Source organism: Silurus meridionalis, chromosome 16 (assembly GCF_014805685.1).
Source record: "Silurus meridionalis isolate SWU-2019-XX chromosome 16, ASM1480568v1, whole genome shotgun sequence".
Classification (NCBI taxonomy): domain Eukaryota; kingdom Metazoa; phylum Chordata; class Actinopteri; order Siluriformes; family Siluridae; genus Silurus; species Silurus meridionalis.
Genome location: NC_060899.1, coordinates 11639399 through 11664578, shown reverse-complemented (window position 1 = coordinate 11664578; position 25180 = coordinate 11639399). Strand labels below are relative to the sequence as shown.

The 25180-nt window shown below is 36.4% G+C and overlaps 2 protein-coding genes across 4 annotated transcripts in view; one reads left to right on the top strand and one right to left on the bottom strand.

The window, feature by feature from the left end:
• Positions 1-1635: 1635 nt before the first annotated feature.
• Positions 1636-8470, bottom strand: cd40 (CD40 molecule, TNF receptor superfamily member 5). Its single transcript, XM_046868825.1, has 9 exons — positions 8310-8470; positions 5472-5553; positions 5257-5379; positions 4944-5087; positions 3714-3804; positions 3536-3594; positions 2550-2648; positions 2381-2412; positions 1636-2256 (listed from the first exon to the last, which is right to left on the bottom strand). Exons 1-9 carry the CDS (start codon positions 8361-8363, stop codon positions 2002-2004), a joined length of 939 nt encoding a protein of 312 aa, XP_046724781.1. The 5' UTR covers positions 8364-8470; the 3' UTR covers positions 1636-2001.
• Positions 8471-20263: 11793 nt separating this feature from the next.
• The window catches only part of LOC124398623 (formin-H), a 42252-nt gene continuing 37335 nt past the window's right edge, over positions 20264-25180 (top strand). For 2 of the 3 annotated variants that reach the window (XM_046868817.1, XM_046868816.1), the window contains exons 1-4: positions 20264-20420; positions 21821-21946; positions 23436-23510; positions 24172-24345. In XM_046868817.1, coding sequence (XP_046724773.1) covers positions 20388-20420; positions 21821-21946; positions 23436-23510; positions 24172-24345 — 408 coding nt within the window. In that variant the 5' untranslated portion in view covers positions 20264-20387. Of the gene's footprint in view, positions 20421-21026; positions 21143-21820; positions 21947-23435; positions 23511-24171; positions 24346-25180 lie in introns of those variants that run through there. The other variant, XM_046868818.1, reaches the window with a different exon arrangement.

The window sequence follows — 25180 nt, the reverse complement described above, 5'->3', positions numbered from 1 at the left end:
ATGTATTATACTAGTTTCACCTAAATGGTCTTAACCCCCAAAACATTTAAGCACCAGTTCATTGGATAAGTCATTAAATGCAAAATGGTTAAACCAGTTGTCAAAATTTGTCAAGCTCTTCTTCATCACAGTTCCATTAAACCTTTTTGGTAAATGTGTCTTGAATTGATGAATTGTGCAGATGAACCTTGAATGTCACTAATGAAGGGGCGTGTTTACTTTCAGACCAATAATCAACTAGTTCTCTAAAATAGGTCAAGGCTGAATCTCGTGAACTTTTACTGTAATTGACGAGTGTATATAAAAAGAGCAAAACACAGATTTACAATTGTTGAAAATGGATGAACAACTAGGAAACGAACATGGTCGAGAGCCAGGAATAAGGATGCGTGCTGGAAGGGTGAGGAAGCAAAATAGAGGAAGAGAAAGAAGAGGCCAGAGACATAGACACATTTCAGGTGAAATTAGAGCCACTGTTGTGGGCCATGTTGTCAATCATAGCCTCACAATGGTATTGCAAGGGAGGATATCTGTTGTGATGTGGAGGAAAATCTGAGGCCAGACAGACTGGGACGTCAGGGGGTAGAGACTGATTGCACTGTAGAGTGCGGCATGCGCAGTTCTGCCTAAGAAGTGTTTCCTATGTTTACCTTTTGAAATTTTAATTTGTGTCTTTTTATTTTCTATCACAATGACATTATATTGTAATTTTTTAGTCAGTCCACTAGTAAAGAAAAATAAAAAAAAGGTGTGAATCCTGTCCAGTCTCAAACAATCAATATCCCACATACAGTAATGTGTAAATTTGTGCTGTTGAAATTCATAGTTGCCAATTCAGCCTGTGCATTTTCAATACTTGTAATCCAAAACATTGTTTACATCAGGAAATACTAAAATAAAGCATTGTCATATTGAGAAAATGACTAAACATTTTGACTATCCTGTTCGTAAACAATGATAAAAGGACTTGGTATTTTGATGGTAATGATATGTTCACTGACACAAATACTTACTTTTGAGAGATGTACTAAGGATTTTGAGAAAAAAACTGGCTTTTGCAAGAAATCCAATGTATTGTGCTGTTTGTACACATTGTTTTGAGAATGCACTTACTGATTTGCAAATCTTAAGGACGATTCGAGAAATGCTCCAAAGTGACTGAGAAAAACTGGAAATGAATTTGTGCTGCTGAAATTCATAGATGCCAAAATGAAAGTCAAACTTTGTGCATTTTCAGTCTCTGTGATCCAAACCATAGTTTATATCAAGAAATCCTGAAACTGTGCGCCATCATACTGACAACATGCCTAAACATTTTGAGGATTTTGTTTGTAACCAATGAAAAAGGACTTTTCATTTTAATGGCAATGACATGTTCATTGACACAAATACTTACTTTTGAGAGATGTACTAAGGATTTTGAGAAAAGTACAGACTTTTGCGAGAAATCCAATGTTTTGTGGTGTATGTACAAATTATTTTGAGAAATGCACTTACTGGTTTGCAAATATTAAGGAAGATTTGAGAAATGCTCCAAAGCAACTAAGAAAAACTGTAATAATGATCAGTGCCTTCTAAATACCTCATTCAAATGTAATGCAAATGCACACTTTATACAGGAATTAATGCCAGGAATGAACCAGACATCTCTTTATTGGATTTATAACAAATTAAACACAAATGAAACATCACAATAATACAAATATATACAACTAAGTGAAAAAAAAAGTAGTGCAACCCTGAACCACGTCTATAACTTATTCACACATATGATCTTATCTGAAATTGCTGGACAAGCATATCTGTTATCACTTCCTGTACTCATATTAACTGGATAATATTGCAGTAGCTTCACAAGTGGAAAAATCGCATGCTGTTTGTTTGTTTTAAGTTGCGGCAAGCTACATCACACAACATATTGTTATTATTACTGAATACAGTCACTTAATTCCAGCCGTGCTTTGCTAAGCATATTAATGCACGTGAAGTGTGATGACGAAATTACAAACGGACTTGAAAGCTTCCCGGCTCTGTTTCGGCCTCAGAAAGAAGTAAGGATTTACTGTTGTCTTGAATGACAGGTTGTCCTTTTTCAGAGATGCCTGGGAGTAAGGGTTCCTCATTTTTCAAAATATCCTCATCAGTGTCTTCTTGCGGCTGATTGGGCGCAGGAAGTTCCGGTTCCGGTTCGATTTCTACGTGCACGATGTCTTCAATGGGCTGCGGGGTGTTTCTGTTGTCACAAATTTCATGTGCCTGTAAACAGATATGAAAGCCAGATGTTTTAAATACGGATATGGAATAAAAAGACCTGAATGAAAAATAGACGCTAGTTGCATCATATTAGAGTTGTGAAAATGAGACAAAAATGTTTTAGTACCATTTTGACAAATGATGTGGATCCTGTTTTGCCTGTGTTCAATAAAAAAAGAATGTTACTTTAAAGAACACACACATCCCAATATCAGAATCTTCAAATATAAGCCCAATATGAGCGCACACACACACACACACACACACATATATATAGATAATTGAACTGGCTTTACCTCTTCTGTAATAAACGAAACCTAAACATCCCACAACCACCAAGAGCAGCGCAATCAGTACCAAAGGTATGACGATGGCAAGTTTCTGACTCTGCTCCTCTATAAAAAAAAAAAAAAAAAAAAAGAAAGGATTTCAACTTCTCATGCATACAGATATAAACTTTCATTATGTCCTTAAAAAAATCTTCTGTTCAGCCACTTTATTTATTATTTAAATATGTTCAAAAGCCTTCCTGATGAACTTCAGTAATGGTCCAGCAAGGCCTTCTCGGTCTAAACTCCATCAGAAACACTGACTTACTTGGAATATGCATACAATTTCTCCCAATAGTCTATTCTTAGCGTTTCTCTCGGGTGTGCTGCTGGCTTTTTTTGTATTACATTTTTTTAAACTCTATGTTGCCTAAACCCGAGAAACCGTAAATGCAACAATAAAAAAAATGCTCATTTTATGAGGGTAATATTGATGCTTCTGCTGGAGATGATGTCTGCTGTGCCGCCGTTGTGGCTGCAGTGAAAGGAGAGTTGTTGAATTGTGATTATTGAGTTTCTTGCTTTAGTAATGATATAACTTCAATATCAATAGAAAAAAATGATTTCTTATATAAAAATTCACCTACTCTATGAATAAACCCAATATCATTGATGTCCCACTGATTTCAGTCTATTAACCAAAGGAAGATATTTATTAGTATATCAGAGCTATAAGTAGAATACAGTCTACCACACCGATGCTATTTTTTACAGTGGTGATGGCAGAGTTACTTCTTCCAGAAAAAGCTGCAGCTGTGCGTTTGTGCAGTTTCAAGTATTACACATAGCAAAGGAAGCGATACTGAATCAGTGACATCACCAAGTCTGTGTTTTCCCACCCACTTTTTCAGTTCCTTACTGGACGCCGCTTTTGCACTGAAGTACATGAACACGATACGCGCTACGTGGCCTAGACAAACCACTTAAAGCGCAAGGAATAAATATGTACGTACCACACTCTCTGTCCGATGTGGAAGTGCCTGGAACAACTTCTTTGAATCCTGAATCACATCTGTATTACGAAGAAACAATAGAAATGAATTTTGAGCATGTCAAGGAAAAAAAAATTGACAACAAAGCGAGAATCACTATATTGATGCCGTTTTTGTTTAAAAATAATTGTAAACATACAAGGTCCAAGGCTTGCAGATTGCTGCTGACTCAGCTTCGGAAAATGTACCATTGGGACATGGGGTACACTCTACATCGTTGTTTTCGCTGGCTGTAAAGACAAAGAACATGGGCATAAAATGCCTTGTAACCTGCTTTTGCAATAAAAACTCCAACGAATCCAGTGAATCCACTCATAGGAATTTGTGGACTGACAAAAATGACAATATTAATCAATACAAAATAAAAATTTCCCCCTCCAATTCTTATGGGACAGCCTGATTTTTCTCACTAAAACACATTTTACACAATTACAATTGAATTTTAATGCATATTGTAATTATTATAATTATATTATACCTTTTTATACTATACAACTACTATTTCTACTACTAAAATAGTATTTTTTATATCTTTTTTTATTTTTATATATATATTCTAAGTCTTTGCTTATGAAAAATTGTTATATAATTAAAATCTTAACATAATTCATGATAACTAGGCTATAAAAATCCTTATGCAACACACTAAAACATACAAAATGCTTCAAGTAGATTTTTCTGGTATCAGTACTTCACTATATTTCAGACAACTTTTTACTTTCCCTTATTAAAATTTTCACAACAATTTTTGTACTTTCCACTTTGTAAATTTTCAAACAAGGCTCGTTACTTTAGTTTTAATCTATTTTGAGACATAATCAATATTTTTTCATTTCATTTCTCCCTGTTTTCTGCCCATTAACAGATTACTTCTCATTGCACTGCTTTTTTTTAACATACCACTGGTGTATTATTTACTGGCAATCATAAACCACAAACATAGGCTAGCCTACGAAGCTAACAACAAGCAGGGCAGAAGCGGTTATTGTGGATGAGGCAGAGGGAGTCAGTGATGTAAACTTGACTGAGAACAGAGACCTTCCTGATCACCTGATCATCATCTTCTTTTCTCTGTGTGTGTTCTATATAGTGGATGTTCATCCTGGATACATTCATTAAATAACAAAATTGATATATTTATATATTAATATGATGTGAGGTTTAGTTACCAGCCTGACACTAAAACAGGTAGTAGTAATAGCTACTTTTTACTTAAGTACATGTCAGAGCCCATAATTCTTTACTTTAACTTGAGTTAAAAAGGGTAGTCAGTACTTTAAGTTTTACCAGAGTCTTTTAAAACATGAGTATCTGCACTTCTACTTGAGCGAAGGATGTGTGTACTTTTGCCATCTCTGAACACACTTACCAGGTTTGCTCACTCTCTCGCCTGCTTTGCATACTCTGTTTTTCACACAGGAATCACACGATTGGCTGCTGCAGTGATGGTTGGGTTTACACACACACAGACTTCTTTGTGTCTTGCTACGTACTGGAGTCTGCAAATTGAGGTCTGTTTAACCGAGAACAGGAAAAAAAAGTGGAGAGGAATGAAAAATCATCAAAAGTCTTTAGCATCTGAATAAAATTGATATTATAACTGCATTTAAATGCATCTTTAATGAGAACGTTGAACATTGAATTTGCACATTAAATAAAACTGTGGCAGAATGTAAACTCACTTGAGTCACAGCGGGGCTGGCGTTTGCACAGAGATTCCTTAGTGTAATTCTCCTGATATTCCCCATCAGCACAATCCAGGCAGAGTGGGTCTTCACAGTTGACGGTTTCTTTCATCATCTTACCTTGAAGACAGTTAGCATAATGAAGTGAGCTTGCATATACAAAAAACATGAAACACCAAATGATAACAAAAAGAACAGAAGTTTAACATTACCTGGCTCACACATCTTGCAGCATTTACCATCCTTTATATAATGGGTTTCCGAATCACAGGACTCAGCAACAACAGCTACAACCTATAAAGAAATATAACACAAATCAAGCATCAAGACAAAACTTAACATTAGCTTTTCAATATCCAGTGAATATATGCACTAGAGCGAATAGTCCTCCAGGACCAAAATTCGAAATAATACAGATGCTAATATACAGAGAGTAAAAAAAATATAACAAGCAGCAAATACATAACACAGTATACAGCCAAGTCCACACTCATTGCTCAAACCTCAAACGTATATTATTAACTTGTATTATATTATTTTACAAAATATTTGTTTCACTTTTGTTTTGTAAAAGACCCCACAAAAGCATTGCGCCACTTCCTCTGATGCCCAACAACGACAGAAGAATATGCATACGAACTTCTCTATTTATTTCACACCACAGTGCTTTCAATAATCCCAAAATGTTTGTGTTGATTAGAATGAACTGTACATTCGGGATCATTATCTAACCCAAACAGGCTTCTATTAAGTAGCATATTTTGGTATTTAGTAAAAATAAGTCTTTACAAAGACTTGACCCTGGACCTTTAGGTGCAAAACAATAGATTTCTGTTTTTCTCTGCAGTCTGTATGTATTTTCTCTGTGAAAAATTAAATGTGGCCCAAAATATGGTTAGTATATTTATACTTTACTTGAATTTTTTTTTAATTATGGCCATTTTTATTTAAACCTTTAACACACTCATCGTAAATGCTAAAGGTTACTGGCGGACTAATGGAGACTTCATTTTGAACAGGATGTTCAAATAAAAAAAATCATATATCATATGGTCTGAGGGGTGTTCGGAAAGTTTCAGCCATGCAGAGTATTAAACACCAGACTGCGGTGTGAAACCTGTCGATTACTATCTCAGTAAAATGGTTTAACATGCCAATTTTTTTCATATTCTCAGATCTCAGACTAGATCAGTGATGATTTCAGCAGATTATTTATTTAGCTAGGCAACAAGTTATGTTATAGCAAAATGATTTATTTTAGAAGGTATTTTACTTATGATGAATTGAGTGTTCATCATGCCTACAATTAACAAATGCACCGAGACTAAGTGAGGTTTTCACATAAAATTCAAATAATTTGACTTCTTAGCTAGTAAGCATTTTGCATATAAAAACATGACAACTTAATTAACCTCTCTAGAGTGTTTTTTTAGAGTATTTAATTCCTTAGATTTTCTTTTGGGTGTTTTTGCTATCATCATCTCCTCAGGCCACTGATTTAAAATACTCTTCCTCACTGTTGTTTTTCTCTCTGTCTTTTTTTCTCCTGCTTCTAATTGTCTTTCACTGATTCAACATCTGGTCCTGAAATATACATTTAACCGCTCTGATGTAAGAAACATGACTTCGTATAATACTGTATACTAATTAATACTTATTTTGATGAAAAGCCTACATTTGCTGCAGCAATTTTACAATGCGCTTGTGTGACATTTACAAACTCTTCATCAAATCAAGGTCATTTTAACTCCCGCTGATCCATGACGTTACTGAGCAACGAGGAAGGATTTGGATTGGAATCAACATAAACATTATATTACAATGACTAAGGACTGCAATTTGCAGGAACACATCTTTATTTTTAACAAGCCATTACTGAACAGCACACATTTACATTTATGGCTTTTGGCAGATCCTCCCTTATACAGAGTGACTTGCATTTATCTCACTCATACAACTGAGTAGCTATGGAGTTAGGGGCCTTGCTCAGGGGGCCCAAAAGTGGATTTGGTGTGGCTGGAATTTGAACTTATAAACTTCGGAGCCAAATTCCAATGCCTTACCATCTACCTACTCCCTCCCCAGACCTTTACAATGACGTAACATATAACGGACAGACATTCGGTGTCACCCAAATGAAGTTCCCTTTTGAATTTGGTTCCTCTCAGGTTTTCTTCCTTGTACCATCTCAGGGTGTTTTGATTTGAGTTTTAATCTCCTCTGCCTCATTCAATATGGACACACTTACAGGCAGTATCATATAAATTCACATTTTACAACCTGTTCATCTCTGTATTGCTGCTTTGGGACAATATCCATTGTTAAAAGTGAATTAGATTGAATTGCTCCTAGTTTGGATGTGAACGATGCCACGCCCTCCAGCCAAATGCAGTAGTGACGTCAGTCCTAGCGCGTGATCAGTATAATATTGAATATCTCTGTATATCCAATTGATCACACAATATTTCAGCTCGAATGTCCCCAACTGACCAGTATTCACGCTTAATATCATTTCTCAGTATTTTTCACCCTTATGTGCGCGAATAGGAAAAACCCCTGGGGTTATTGTGAATTGTGTAGTTATTGTAGGCACTTTGAACTGAGCAGATGAAAACAACAGATGTGTGAAGCTCCTGAGCAGAGATACCCCCAGTACAAGAACGGAAAGTCCCCAACATTCATGGGTGACGCTTTGACAACAATATGTATACATAATTAATAACTCTATGTTCTAATGAAACGCGCACACACACACACACACACACGCACGCACACACACACACACTCATGCGGTTTAGACCGTACGAAGTCGTTGACAGACACGTAAACGCAAAATCCCAGTCTCAAAAACGAAAGTGAAAGTAAACCAGGGGTCTCTATAGACTATTGTTAATTGTGAATAAATCCTTAACCCTAAACACACTGTTCGATTCTGATTCCTGTAGAATCATTGATCACCGATACAATTGCAAATCATTCCGATATTAGATCCTGCGTAGTCCAAATACCAGAGAGCCGATTATAATGCTCAGGAAGATCCCTGGACTTACCAGAAGAATGAAGACGCTTCCAAGATGCATGGTTGCTCGTCGAGTTTGTAGCATTAATGTGAGTTAATAGCAGCGGAAACAACTATGTAGACAAAGAGAGCGGTTATAAAGTCTTTCAGTTCGTTCAGCGCAGTTAAGACTGAGGCACGCCCCTCGTAACCGAACGACAAGGGGATTTCTGGGCCCCTCCTTATCTGGGACCACGTGACCCTTTCCTACAAACCTCGCCATTCCCAGAACAGTGATTTTTCTGTGTGAAGTGCACAACTTTCTTTCCAAATACATTCATTAATAGATGGATGGAATGGCTTTTCTGAATTCCAATAAAGTGTGTGTGTGTGTGTGTGTGTGTGTGTGTGTGGGAGTGTGTGATGCTGCTATGGACCTGGTCAACCTACTGATCTTCCAGAAGACTGCAGTAGTGTAGTGTTGCTGAGTCACAGCTCCAGCATCCCCTGCTCAATAGTGATCTCTAGTTATTGTTCATATTGAATATCTCACAGCACTAAAGAAGAGAGATACCAAGTATTTTTATTTTTAATCCGATAACAAGTACTTTCAATTTTCAATATTGATACCGACGTTTCAATAAAATATTTTTGTGAAAGATTTATCTATCTATCTATCTATCTATCTATCTATCTATCTATCTATCTATCTATCTATCTATCTATCTATCTATCTATCTATCTATCTATCTATCAAGTCAAGTCAAGTCAAGTCAAGTTTATTTGTATAGCGCTTTTCACAACAGACATTGTCTCAAAGCAGCTTTACACAAATCAACAGTGATGGTGAATGGTGTGCATTTGTCCCTGATGAGCAGCCATGGCGACTGTGGCAAGGAAAAACTCCCTTAGATGTTATGAGGAAGAAACCTTGAGAGGAACCAGACTCAAAAGGGGAACCCATCCTCATCTGGGTGACATCAAGAGTTTGATCATAAATCTTTCAACAATACAGAACACTGGAGAGTGAGAACTAACATGATTACTGGAGTATAAGATTATAAGTAATGTTCTTTCTGCAGTCTTAAACAGTCTATATGGTTAGTAGCTCCGAGTTTTATAAGCTCAGCATTTGTGATCACCACAGATCCAGCATCAGCTTCTCCATGCCAGAGCCTTTAAACACTCCAGGAGGTCCAATGTCAAAACTCCACACATGTAGCGGGATCCAAATGGCACTGGTACGTCTCTAGATGGTTCAGGATGTTTGTGAGTTCGGCATCTACTTCTTTAAAGGTCCGTAATCATCACGAGGTGGGAGGTGACTGGAGCTGGAGCAACCTCAGGATGCCTCGGGATGGGGAGAGAAAGAGAAGCAGTGGAGAGGAATTAGCGTAGCTGCTGTTCATGATATTAACAGCACAAGTTGATAATGTGCATGTGATCAGATGTTCTGGAGCACAAGGTTATGATGTGATGTGTGTTATGTGTAGGCTTTGCTAAAAAGATCTATCTATCTATCTATCTATCTATCTATCTATCTATCTATCTATCTATCTATCTATCTATCTATCTATCTATCTATCTATCTACACATACATATAGATGTATATATATATATATATATATATATATATATATATATATATATATATATATATATATATATATATATATAGTGAGGAAAATAAGTATTTGAACACCCTGCTATTTTGCAAGTTTTCCCACCTAGAAATTATGGAGGGGTCTAAATTGTCATCGTAGGTGCATGTCCACTGTGAGAGACATAATCTAAAAAAAAAAAAATCCAGAAATCACAATATATGATTTTTAAACTATTTATTTGTATGATACAGCTGCAAATAAGTATTTGAACACCTGTCTATCAGCTAGAATTCTGACCCTCAAAGACCTGTTAGTCTGCCTTTAAAATGTCCACCTCCACTACATTTATTATCCTAAATTAGATGCACCTGTTTGAGGTCGTTAGCTGCATAAAGACACCTGTCCACCCCATACAATCAGTAAGAATCCAACTACTAACATGGCCAAGACCAAAGAGCTGTCCAAAGACACTAGAGACAAAATTGTACACCTCCACAAGGCTGGAAAGGGCTACGGGGAAATTGCCAAGCAGCTTGGTGAAAAAAGGTCCACTGTTGGAGCAATCATTAGAAAATGGAAGAAGCTAAACATGACTGTCACTCTCCCTCGGACTGGGGCTCCATGCAAGATCTCACCTCGTGGGGTCTCAATGATCCTAAGGAAGGTGAGAAATCAGCCCAGAACTACATGGGAGGAGCTGGTCAATGACCTGAAAAGAGCTGGGACCACCGTTTCCAAAGTTACTGTTGGTAATACACTAAGACGTCATGGTTTGAAATCATGCATGGCATGGAAGGTTCCCCTGCTTAAACCAGCACATGTCCAGGCACGTCTTAAGTTTGCCACTGTATTAAAGAGAGGATGACCGGTGCCATGTATTGCAAGATTTTGGGGAACAACCTTCTTCCCTCAGTTAGAGCATTGAAGATGGGTCGAGGCTGGGTCTTCCAACATGACAATGACCCGAAGCACACAGCCAGGATAACCAAGGAGTGGCTCTGTAAGAAGCATATCAAGGTTCTGCCGTGGCCTAGCCAGTCTCCAGACCAATAAAGAATCTTTGGAGGGAGCTCAAACTCTGTGTTTCTCAGCGACAGGCCAGAAACCTGACTGATCTAGAGAAGATCTGTGTGGAGGAGTGGGCCAAAATCCCTCCTGCAGTGTGTGCAAACCTGGTGAAAAACTACAGGAAACGTTTGACCTCTGTAATTGCAAACAAAGGCTACTGTACCAAATATTAACATTGACTTTTTCAGGTGTTCAAATACTTATTTGCAGCTGTATCATACAAATAAATAGTTAAAAAATCATACATTGTGATTTCTGATTTTTTTTTTTTTTTAGATTATGTCTCTCACAGTGGACATGCACCTACGATGACAGACCCCTCCATGATTTCTAAGTGGGAGAACTTGCAAAATAGCAGGGTGTTCAAATACTTATTTTCCTCACTGTATATATATATATATATATATATATATATATATATATATATATATATATATATATATATATATATATATAGTTGGCTTCGCTGTTCCAATAATTTTTAAGGGATGTTGCATTGAAGGAACATGCAGGTAAACGGTAAACTTTAAGCTTAAAGGTTGCTTTTAGTGGAGGAACACCAGAGTGTTTTTGAGAACTAGTGGGGTGTCTCTAGTGGTTGTTTCTTTATAAATCACAAAGAACAAATTTGACACATCATAATCATTACACAATTTGGGTAATGGATGAATGAACTCAGCTTTGCCGATTTGGTCTTACTTTTCAACCCGAGTCACAAAGGTAGCCCTCTGGTCTTTAAGTTGTCTATCCATGTTTACTTAGTGATGCATTATATTTTAGATTGCCAGGGTAGTTTTCTTTGTCCAGACAACATATCAAAGTTGCCACATGGGTTCCTACCTATTTCTAATACCAAATGAGTCTTACTCAGAAGTCTGATATTGTTCTCTGAAGATACCAGACTTCGCCAGGTTCTGCACAAATCTCTGGAAGTGATGCTACACATCAAATTGTGTTTATTGAGAAAATAGCATCTCTCGACTATGCCTGTTCAAATCTCATCCCTTGCCCAATAGACATTGGGCAGCATCTATTTTTGTATGGCAAGTTTACATATAAAAAAATCCACCATGAATAGCCTTTACATTGTGGTTAGAAACTCCACTGCTCCAGCTCCCACTGCTTTTGGTGCTGCCCATTGTATCTCATTTTGTGGGCACTTTTTTATTTACTTTTCAATTCAACTGTGCCACCATGTTAGAGATAAAACATACACTTAAAGAGTATTGGAATAAACTCATCACTTGCTTGGGTGGACGTACTACAAAATGTGTGAGGTTATTGATGTATATATATTATATATATAAATATATATATATATATATATATATATATATATATATATATATATATATATATATATATATATATATAAATATATTTATATAAAAAAAAAAAATATATATATATATATATATATATATATATATATATATATATATATATATATATATATATATATCCATATGTATGTATGTGTAGATAGATAGATAGATAGATAGATAGACTGATAGATAGATAGATAGATAGATAGATAGATAGATAGATAGATAGATAGATAGATAGATAGATAGATAGATAGATTAGAATGTATTTCTAAAATAACAATTTGACCTCAATTCAAAAATAATGAAGCGACCAACATTTTATTGAGGTCATTTACTACGCGGTGTATGTGCTATTATTAACTATTATTAATTTATTGTAAATAGGTGACTTTTGCACTTATGGTTAGATAGTAACTAGATTTCTTTGCCTTTGTGCATGTACATTGCACAATGACATGAAGTTGAATCTAAACTAATCTAATACAATCTAATCGAATCTAATCCGATTTAAGTGAATCTAGTATCCAGTTATACACACCATGTAGCTTCTACAACACATCAAATGTTAAATTGCATTTTCATTCAGTTTATTTTATTAGCATAATTGAATAATTACACTGAATAACAACAATAAAATGAACCTATTCATGTCAGGTTATGGCAATTATTTTTGTTTTACTGACCTGATAATGCATGTATTTTATAATATATTGTCCAAAAAAATAGCATGTATTTTTAAACCGTATTTTTAAAAATATCCCTTTAAGAGGTAAATCCCAGTTTTGTTAGTGTTCTCGGCAACAACTTAAACTGTACCAATAGAGTGTCATTTTTCAAGAAGCAGCAGGGATTCCCCCTGTCGGAAGAGGAAGTTGAAGCAGGCTTTATGCACCAGTGCTTTTAGGGACATGCCTACATTTTTTTGAGCACAGAAAATGTTTAGGCATAATCTTTGTACAGTCTTAATCAACCAAACAATCAAATGATCACTCAGTCGACATATGAATGATATAAGGAAGTGTCAAATAAATAACTCATCATACATGGCAACACTGAATGACCAAAGAATGACCAAAAATAAATCCCACTTCCCAAATGCAAAGCAACTTGCTCTCAGAAACACGTCATCAGTAAATCTATGTTTGACTTCCAAAAAGAAATGGAACTGGTGAATTTTGAAAAGTAACGTTTAATGTGGGGAAAAAAACTCCAAGGTAATGTGGTGAGGATTTCCAGTGTAGCCAATATAAATACCACATAAAGGTCACGGGGAATTAGAAGTAAAATGAAGAAATGGCCACGAACATCAATTCAAAGTCATGTTATGACATTTTTAATGTTTGAAATAAGAGTTAGTGTATTTGATCTGAACATCCCCTAAAGACCATAAATTCTAGTTATTTTATGTTTGTTGTATGTAAATCTGATTTATGAAGATGAAAACAGAATAGAAAAAAAAAAGAGTTAAAGGTACATTTCTGAATCATGATGAATAGTAATATATAGCAATACAGTATATTAAACATACCTACTTTTGTTTGTTTAAAACAGTGTTACATTAAGGATTTGATCAACGTTAACTAGGACCAAATTGTGACAGCAAGAGAACAACTAAGCCAGAGCATCTTCAAAACAGTACCCATTGAGGGGAATTCCTTGTATGCAGTGATTACTTCCTACAAAACGTCATCCATGGAGGGACAACCGATGAACAGGTGCAAGGTCATGGAACCCAATGCTAGCCTGATTCGATCCCACAGAAGAATTTCTGTAGCACAAAACACGGGAAATTTAGTGTTGACTGAAAGGATTGAAGGCATATGATATACACCATATGGGAAAATCAAGCTGGTGAAGGCAGTGTAATACTTTTGTCAATGTTCTACTGAGAAACAATGAGTCAAATATAGCACATACAGTACTACCTATTCAAACCTACTGACATTCATGGCAACAGTATTTCCTACTGGCAGTGGCCTCTTTAGCATGACAGTGCACTCTGCTACACTGCAAAGAAATGTTCAGAAATGGTTTGAGGGACATGACCAAGTCCAAGGTGATGTTTTGGCCTCCAGATTCCCCAGATCTCAAACTCCAATACATTAGTCATAGTTTTACCTTGACCCTCTACAGAAGGACGTCATTAACAGCATAGCCTCAAAGTCAAGAGGCTATCACATTTGACTTCTGCTATTGGCTATTATTAATGAATGTTCAGAGTAAGCTATTTAGAGCAACTTGTTTTGTGGATGTTTCTTGTTAATAGCTAATATCATTATGTAGGCATGGCAAGATCTAGCAAAATGTCCATAAACATAAAAAAAACATGAAACTAGTCATAAAATGAAAAAATGTGAAAAAAACAGCATATTCTTCTCTCTGTCAGCCTTTTTTTGTCGCAAAATAGCTCACCTTGGTGAAGACATGTTTATGATGTATGGATATTATCCATTCTATAATCTTCCTTTTCCTCTTTTCAATGTATTCTGTCAATCATAGATATACTGTCTAAACGTACACGTTGCTGTTGCTTACAAAAAAGTGCTAATTCTAATTCCAAATTAGCTTGCTTGTTTGAAAAAACACGTACAACCATATTATAAAATGTACTCTCTGCTGCTGAAACTGAATATAGAGCAAGCAGTTCCCATTTCTGACCACAAGCTGCAACAAAAACTCCATAGAACTCAATGGGACTGCTAGTGTTCTGGTTCTAGGCAGTAAAGGTCAACAAAGCAACCACCTTGTATCTGGAAAATAACATTTCGAAAAATGTATTTCTGTATAAGATTGTGAATAAACACTGAATTGGGAGTAGCATTTGTTAACCTCCAGTGATCAGGTTAGTTCAATTCAATTCAATTTTTATTTGTATGGCACTTTTAACAATGAACATTGTCTCAAAGCAGCTTTACACAGATAATGTGGTGATTAAAAGTGAATACGTTCTTTATGAGTAAGTTTGTCCCTGATGAGTGAGCCGGTGGCGACTGTGGCAAGGAAAAACTCCCCAAAATGGCATAAGGAAGATACCTTGAGAGGAACCAGACTCAAGAGGGAACCCATCCTCATCTGGGTTGCACCGAGTGTCCATTTGTAGCAGATATACAATGTTGCGGGGTACAGTGATGATGATCAGAAGCATGGTGTATTCCTGAGTCAGTGTAGGAGACTGTTGATATTAACTACAGTCCAATCCATCCTCAAATCCTCAAAGGGAAGATCCACGGAGGGGAGAGGGGCAGAGAGAGAGAGAGAGAGAGAGAGAGAGAGAGAGAGAGAGAGGTGACGGGAAGAGAAGGATATGGATTATTATGTGTCCTTATTGTTGTATGAAAGTTAATGTCACTGTGCAGTTTGGACTCCGGCAAGACTCGCTATGGCAGCATAACTAAAAGGGAGAACCAGAAGGTAACACAGACATGAGGGATCTCTGGGATAAGAGACGACCCACCACACCACCGTCAACAAACCTAAGTGAACGTGTGAATGTGAGGGGACGACAGCATACAAATATCCCAGTTCACCAAACACTCTATATCCTTGTTCCCTCCAGATCTGAGCCTTTACCTAAGAAAAAATCTACTGATCCAAGGCTTGACTAAATAAATGTGTTTTCAACCTCGACTTAAACACTGAGACTGTCTGAGTCCCGAACACTAATTGGAAGGCTGCATAACTGTGGGGCTTTATAGGAGAAAGATCTGTCCCCTAGTTGAAATGAGCTATATTCCTCTGCCAACAAAGCAAAGGAACATAAATAGCAAGTTTTAAGAGCTAAAAAATAATTATTTGCTTCTACAGAGAAAAAGAAAGGCCACTGACCATATCATTCATTGTTATGTCTAGTACTACCCAATACTAAGGAGGTGTAATGATTGGGACAGAGCAAGATCTTTATCTATATGGGCAAAAGCATTGGAAGACTTAACATTTTCCATCAATATCCATATCCATTTCGGATGCTGTAGAATGCCAGTTCATTTTTGCATATATCATTGTGTTTTTCATTACAATCCTTTTAATCCCCCACTTTCCTTCTTCCCCTGCTACATATACAAGGAACACAAGCATATTCTGTAAGGTTCCTTATCAAACCTCGTCATCAGACTCCAGTACCTCAGTGACTTTTTGCCTGGACTCCTGCACCTGTATTCTGGAACGATTTGTAATCTTAGTATGAGGAGTTACTCAGAAGAGGATGGATTTCATTAAGAGTCTGGTTTCTGTTCAAGTTTCAGTCATCTAATGACTCAGAGAATTTTTTCATGGCCATTTGCATTGTCACAGCTGTTAAGAGCACTATAAAAATACATTCGAACTAAATTCGATGAAAAATTGCAATATAAAGATGTTTTAGACAAACGATTCGAGTTTTTTTTGTGTTTTTTGGTTTTAAACTCGCATAATGAAATCCTCCTTATTTTTCTTCTTCTCCTTCTTCTTAGTATTATTAATAACATTAATTATATTAATAAATTAATGATATTTTACTGCAAAAATGTTCATACCCTATAAAATGCTGGCCTTGTGAATTCCAAAGTTCCTTACATGATTTTCTGCTGGATTTGGCATCTAGTGACACCCTGTACAAAATTAACTGGTTACAAACAACATACAGATAAAGTTCCACTGACCATATATGAAGCAAAAAAAATCTCTGGGAGTTCGTCATGCCTTGTGCTGAACAAAATCAGTCCTTGCACTCTTGCACTTCTATGAAATGTAATTCATGTAAGTTCATGATTGAAAATGATTGGCAGTGTATTTTTTTGTGCTTTAGTATCTTCAAAATGATATTTAAATTTGTTTGGCCAAATGGTGAGAGAAATCACTGTACTCCAATGTATCTGACAAATGACTGTAACAGACTGTAGAAAGAACATTACTCATAATCACACAGTTCTCAGTGTTCTGTATCTTTTAAAGACTGTAATCACACTCTTGATGTCACCCAAATGAGGATGGGTTCCCCTTTTGAGTCTGGTTCCTCTCAAGGTTTCTTCCTCATAACATCTAAGGGAGTTTTTCCTTGCCGCAGTCACCACGGCTGCTCATCAGGGATAAATGCACACCATTCACCTTAACTGTTACAATTCTGTCAAACTGCTCTGAGACAATGTCTGTTGTGAAAAGCGCTATAGAAATAAACTTGACTTGATGATATGTGTGTGTATATGTTATGTATGTCAATCTAATCTGCCCAGGGCCTTCAATGTCAGTACTGCTGGTCTTTTTACCATAGTCTCCTTAAGAAATAGCTCTGTTTCTTTAACAGATTTCAAATTCGCCTCACAGGGCAGCTAGCTGGCCCAGAATAGCGTCACCTCTGATTGGTTGGCCAGAGGTAAACTGTTACAGCCAATTTCAAATGGCAAAACATGTCTGTAGCGTGCTGCACACATTAATACATCTGAGTTAGACTTTTTTATGCCTACAGTGGAAAAGAAATTGATTTGGTCTGAGACATACTTAAAAATATATTTTCAAGAAAAGCTAGACATCGTGAGGAGGTCGGCCAACCCCGAAGCTAGCTAGCTTGTCTCAGCCCGGGAAAGGGTTTGTTCTTCACTTCCAGACCAGTGAATATGAGCAGTACCACTGACTTACAGCCTCTGAGGAGCAGTGCTGATTATGAGTCTGTATCTCTGGTGAGTAGGTTGTATTTAATTTATAATTTTTATGTTTTTGTCATGTTATTAGACAAATATTAATTCTGAACTGCTCCAGATGATGTAGGTTCACAGTTGCGATGGTAGTGTAGAGGTTTGGAGTTGTCTTAACTAGGTTTCTTGCTTTAGTAAAATGGTTTTCACCCTCGAAATTCCTCTTTTATCTGTAATGACACATGTTGTTATATTGTGTTTTTGTATAGTATTGATGGTTTCTATAATTGTATATCCCTAACGGAGTGATTAGGAGCAGATGGAGAAGGTCTGGAGGGATCATGGATATAGAGTGTTCAGTGAACTGAGATAATTGTGTGCTGTCATCCCCTCACTCTCACGTGTATACTCAGGTTTGTTGACGGTGGCGTGGTGGGCCGTCTCTTATCCCAGAGATCCCTCATGTCTGTGTTACCTTCTGGTTCTCCCTTTTAGTTATGCTGCTATAGCGAGTCTTGCCAGAGTCCAAACTGCACAGTGACATTAACTTTCATACAACAATAAGGTTAATTAATAATCCATATCTTTCTCTCCCTGTCACCTCTCTCTCTCTCTCTCTCTCTCTCTCTCTCTCTCTCTCTCTCTCCCACTTCGTCCTGGCCTGCCTCTGGATGGTGTTTACTTCGATTGGAGGCCACTATGTGTAGCTGGGGATGGTTTCTCATTAACACCCTAGAGATCCATGAAATTATGGAGTAAGAACAGAAGCTTTGAGGATTTAGATTTGGACTGTAGTTAATGTCAACAGTCTGCTACACAGACACAGGAATACATTTACTTCAGGACCGCATCTGATCACCATCGCTGCACAACTCAATATCATTTATCTGTAATACGTGGACATTCAGTGTCACCCCAATGACAACATTCCCTTTTGAGTCTGGTTCCTCTCAGGAATTCCTCCTTATACCATCTCAGGGAGTTTTGATTTGCCACTATCGCCTCTGGCGTGTTCAATACAGATACATTTACAAGCAGTAACATATAAATTCATATTTCATAACCTATTCATCTCTGTAAAGCTGCTTTGGGACAATATCCATTGTTAAAAGTGCTATACAAATAAAATTGATGAGGATATGTTCCCTCGTGAGTCTGGTTCCTCTCAAGGTATCTTCCTTATGCTATTTTGGGGAGTTTTTCCTTGCCACAGTCGCCACCAACTTGTTTATCAGGGACAAACTTGCACATAAAGAACATCTTATTCATTCTTTATTACTGCATTATCTGTGTAAAGCCACACAAATGTCACATTATGCTAATATGAACTATCTATGAAACTATATGAAATAGATAAAAATCTAATTCACACAAAACTCATTGCAGGAAAGTAGAGAAAATGTTGCTCAATATCGCCATCTTATGGATACAACGAGTAACAAAAAAACCGAAATTAGACTATAGATTTTGCCATATATATATATATATTTTATATTCTTAATCATATTATTTTCTCTTTAAGGTTTTATTTTATTTTATTTCATTTTATTTTTTGAATCTTTTTTAAAAGTCACAGGGAGCCTAACCCAGAAAACACCCTGAACGAGGTGTCGAACCCTGCAAGGCAGATGTGCTAAATGTGCAGTGATGTGGTACTGTAGATATAAAGATTTTTTTGGAAAAAATCTTCTAAATCCCATTAGCATACTCTTTTACAAAAAAGTACTAAGATACTATCTTTCTGTAGCTGACATGGTCCTCTGGGGGGGGGGAATCCTACCTTAGAAACATATTGTATACTATACATCTTACCTGGAATAACCTTTAAAGCGAACGATAATCCATGTGTACCTCAAATCAAAGATGTGCTATGAAAGACGATGTAGCTATAGTGACAGTTAAAGGTGCATGTTATAATATGCCCAGATATCAGAGTCCTAGAACCTCAAAGCTCTCAACCCAGGGCTCTGAAGCAAAATTTTTAATCCTCTGCTTCTCAGTTATAAGTTCCTCTAGATACAGGTGTCTTTCAAGTGCTGTAAGGGAGAGTGTAGCTTTAATGCCTATCTATATAACATTTCAATAATAAAAGGTACCATTATTTTCAACTGGTTTTACACTGTAATGCTTCATAACCATGACACAGTAGATAGATAGATAGATAGATAGATAGATAGATAGATAGAGATAGATAGAGAGATAGAGATAGATAGATAGATAGATAGATAGATAGATAGATAGATAGATAGATAGATAGATAGATTCTCTCCACAACCACAATTTCCTCTCCAGCCTACTAAAGTCAGCCTTCTATACTACTTTACACAGAGTACTACCCCATGTAGTATGCAGTAGACTAGTACACAATGCTGTAATACCACAGAGGAAAAACACGTTGACTGATTCACACCTTGCTTCCTGTACACATCAGGACGTTGCTAAAGAAAACCAAAACTTATCAGCTTTGACTTTTTTTCAAGGATATCTATATTTTCTTTCTTGGTTGGAGTGATTTCCAAGAGCATGAGTAGCATGGAGATGCTGACTGTCCCACAGGTAAACCTCACTACATTACAAAGTAGGTTTAAGGCTCAATATAGGCAAGGAGAAACATCACTACTGACATATCTCACAATAATTACAACGATTGTGATCTTAAATAGATTTTAGTTATAGCTGACCATGCATATAGACAACAAATTGGTTTAACAAGGTATATTATTGTTTTGATTGTTTATTTAACAGAACAAAGTCTAAGATAGGATCGAATAAGATATACCTTTATTCGTCCCACAGTGGGGAAATTTCTTTGTTACAGCAGCAAAGGCAAGAAATAAAAATAAATGCAAATATATAAAAAGAATATACACATACGAGAGTATACAGTATATACACAGTACAATATACTATACACAATACATTGTGTTTGAGTGACTGTCTATTCAAATCTATGCTTTTTGAATCTGTTTTTCGAATGCTGTCTGTGTGTGTTTGTGTTTAAATGTTTGAATGTTTGAATGTTGCATGTTTGTGTTTGTGACAGGGTTTTTTTTTTTTGTATAAAATGCAAAAAGGAACTTGTGAAATGTAACAAATCCCTTGCAGTTCCTGTTCGAGTATGTAAAATATAACTAGTCATCAGATATGAGTCTAGACCAGATCGTTTTTGTCCGTCTTTAAAGGAGATCATCTGAGACAAATCCTGGATGCAATCTCACTTACATCTCCTTTTGAGTTTCAGGAGAAAGTCACACACTGTCCTTCAATGATGACTAAATGTAGTGTATTACTGTATATTTCCTCGGGGGTTTTTTTTTGTGTTATAAATGTATTATTAATGTATTATTTTGTATCCTAGTTTATAGTATAGTATTTTGTATATTCTAACATTTGTAAGTAAACTTGATTAGAAGTACACTAGGTGTCAATGATTCTATATTACAGCTATTATTTAATCAGTAAAAAGGGTTTAAAATGTATAGAATTAGGCTTCATTCTCAAAACATTGATTGCCCACATGAATTTTCTTTAATCCAATAACATAAATGTATCATAATACATGACAAATACATTTTGATCATTCATTAAAATTGTATCAGATTCAGTTTACACCAATATCATTTTTGCTCTTCAGCCAAAACCCACATCAATTAACCGTCTTCTTCTAATGTTCAGGGGATTGTGTCCACATCAATGCGATGATTGTCTATCTGGATTCTATTGATCTGTGAAAAAGCTTGTATTATTTTTTTTTTTACACAGCTCCAATTTCATTCTTTGTCGTGTGTTTTCCGTTCATGTCATTATTAGCACTTCTCTGGTCTTTCTTGATTGTCTTCCCACTAAAAGACAATCACCTTTTTTCACCTTTTTGACTTTTATATTCGAAAACAATGTGCTAATGAGTTAAAGTTTTGTGCAGCCCTCAAGTGTTTGTTGCATTGTGTATTTTGTAGCTTAGTAATGAGATGCAGCTGAAAATTATGCACATGGTGAAGAATGGAGAGCTGAGCATCGAAGACGCTCTGCACCAGGCCAGAAGAGACAAACTGCAGCTGCTCCAGAGGAATTTCGATTTAGAGGTGCAGTGGAAAGAGCTATTTATATACCAAATTACATACTGTATATATCTTCTATTATATTATACATAGCTATAGTGTTTATACTCAAACTCCGAGGGACTAAAGGTTTAACTTAATACAGCAATAGGAAGCATTGCTGCTTCTCAGCTCTGTGGTCCCTGGTTTCATCCTAAACTTGATTTACTGTGCATATACCCTGTGGGTTTCTACTAGATTTTTTTTTTCACCTCCAAAAACATACTAATTGGTGGACTGGCTAAGATAAAGGGTATAAATGTGTGTGCGCATGATGTCCAGAGTGTAGCTAGGACAGACTCCCCAATCTGGAAAGTGAACTCGATTCCACTCCAGTCTTGTTTTTCTTTCATTCTTTTGTTAATGTTTTAAAAAAAGGTTTATTTACAAAGCATTCACATAATGTCAGGCAAATAACGAAGGTTTTAATGAACAGCAAAAGGGCAGAAAACGTCGAACCAAACATAAACTCCAGGTTTGACTAAACCTGGTGAATGCAACGAGTAGCGAGTTCGTAGAACTTAATAGAGTCCAGCAAACAACAGTAATCTAAACCATAACAGGATGTCTGTAGCTCGGGTAGTCCGACATGGTTCTTCAGCTGAAACTGTAGAATGGACAATGAGCTGGTGGGGGAACGGAGGTTATATAGGGTGGCGGTTGATGAGTGCCAGGTGCAGGTGGTTAGTAGGTTGGAGAGCTACTTGGAGTGATAGGTGGGTTTGGTGAAGGTGTGGCTGGTGGATCCCTGACACATGAGCACTTTTATTCAAGTCGTGACAATGATCATTAGGTTTACTGTTAGATTGCAATTCAATAAGTCAGCAATATTCACTAAACATGGCACTTACTAGTCAAACTCAGAGTTTAGGTTACTGCTGTTCTAAGACTCCCTAAGACTGCACCCCAGCGAACCAGTGCTGATTTATTAATTGATAAAGACTCAAAGCACATTTGTACATCACTCTGGATAAGTGCGTCTGCTAAATGCCATAAAGGTAAAATTAAATGTAATTAAGCAGAAGAATTTAAGACGTTAGAAAAAGGGCTTAAACCTGCCTTGCCACCCTTCCAGGCTGCTCATGGAGAGTACTCATTATAATCATGCCAGACTTTGTTACCAAATGTTATACTTAAAATTTTATCTTAAAAAGATAAACTGTTGCGCATGAGCAATTAGATGTATAACTTCTGCATGTTGAATGGTCAGAGACTATAGAAATCTAGAAATGTTTGCTAGTTTGTGACTCATTTGTTTGTGCACCACAGTGGAATCTGATAAATGCATTGGAATGCTTCCCATGAGGAACTAAAGAAACTGGCTTCCCCACTTTTCAAGGGACTTGCCCAGCTACAACCGGAACCAATCACAGACAACCACTTTGGAATACAACACCTTTATTGTATGTGACAAAAGAGGAAGTTGTCTGATTGGAGCAACAGTAATAATTGTTATTTATTGATCTGTTTGCAGGAAAAACAAGCGACGCAGTACAACTTCAGCGTGCACAAACTCAATGCTTACAGATGGCAAAAAAGGGTATTCCAGGTATGAGCGAAAAGTCATACATATTCCGTGTTCTATTTTCATGTAAAAAGAGAATCTCTTCACCAACATGCACACAGACAAATATAATCATGCATTAGCACAAGTGAAAATGACTAAACAGTGTATATTATATGGTTAAATTTTGTGGACATTGCACCATCACACCAATATGTGCTTTTTGAAAAATCACAATCCACATTTGCTGTTGTTATATCTTCTACTTTTTCATAAAGTTTTTCCATCAAATCTTGGAACACAGCTGTGGGGATTAGTGATCTTTCAGCCTCAAAAGCTTCAGATCAGGCACTGATGTTGTGTGAGGAGGCCTGTGGTGTAGTCGGTGTTCGAGTTTCAAAATGTGTCCATTTGGGTCGAGATCTGGGATCTGTACAGGCAATGAAGATTCTTTATAGACCTTGTATTGTGCATATTGTCATGCTGGTATGTGTTTGTGCTTTTCATTTTCAGTGAAGGGAAAGACAAATACATCCTAGACAATTTTGTGCTTCCAAATTTGTGACAACAAGGAAAGTCTACATATGGAATATTTCCCATATATATGTACATATTTGTTGGTCGGAGGGGTTGTAATTTCAGCAGTCATTCCTGTTTGTGACTGTAAAAGGCTTTTGTTGCATTAGAGGAATGTGTGTCTTCTTAGATTGATTTCAGCACAAAGATGGTTTGCAGTATCGAGAAAGGCATTGTGAAGAGGCAGCTTCCTTTTGCGGACATTAAAAACTGCAATGATTCTCCAGGGACCAGGATTACAGTGTTTTTCAAGAACCACCATGAATATGAGCTGGAAGCTACGTCTTCACAGGACAAGCAAAAAGTGAGTTATGATGGTGAGCTGACCAATACTAACCAAGCCAAATCAGGGCACTCTATCCCTGTCAGTTAATACTTATTTTAATGATAAAATTCTCAAGAATGAGATTGGAAACCACTATATGACCATTTCACAACATTTCGCAATATTATACATATATACATACACAATATTATACTATATATATATATATATATATATATATATATATATATATATATATATATATATATATATGAAGATATATGTCATCTGCCATACGCTTCACAATTATGTGCTGTAGGGATGTAAATGAAATAAATTGTTCGGAATGATCAAATAATATATTCTAAACAAATTCAAATACACACAGGGGAAATCTGGAGCTATATTTTCTCTGGAAAATGTCTAGAAACTTCCATCAGGGTATCTGGTTGAGAATAAAGGCATGCATCATTATTGGCTCATACTGGGCTAGACAAAAGCATTGTGAAGGTTAGAGGGATGTTTGTTTTCCTTTCATGCGTGTAGTCATTTTGGGAAATGGAACCAACTACATTCAGAATGCTGTAAGAAAAGAAAGTAGCTACAACCTGAAAGAAAGTAAGTCTGTATACATCTGTAGTCAAAAATTATTATATCTTGTAAGACACAGCTGATGTTGAGAAACTGCTTTAACATCTTTTTCGACTACTGTTTTCCAGGAACATAGTGGTATGGTTCATTCAGTGTGAAAAAAACCCAACAAATTCTAGTTTAGGCCGGCAAACAGATACAGATACAGTGACATTTCTATTACCCTGAGTGTGATTTTCACACAAATAGGTTTGTTATATACTTTTAACTCAATATTTATGTT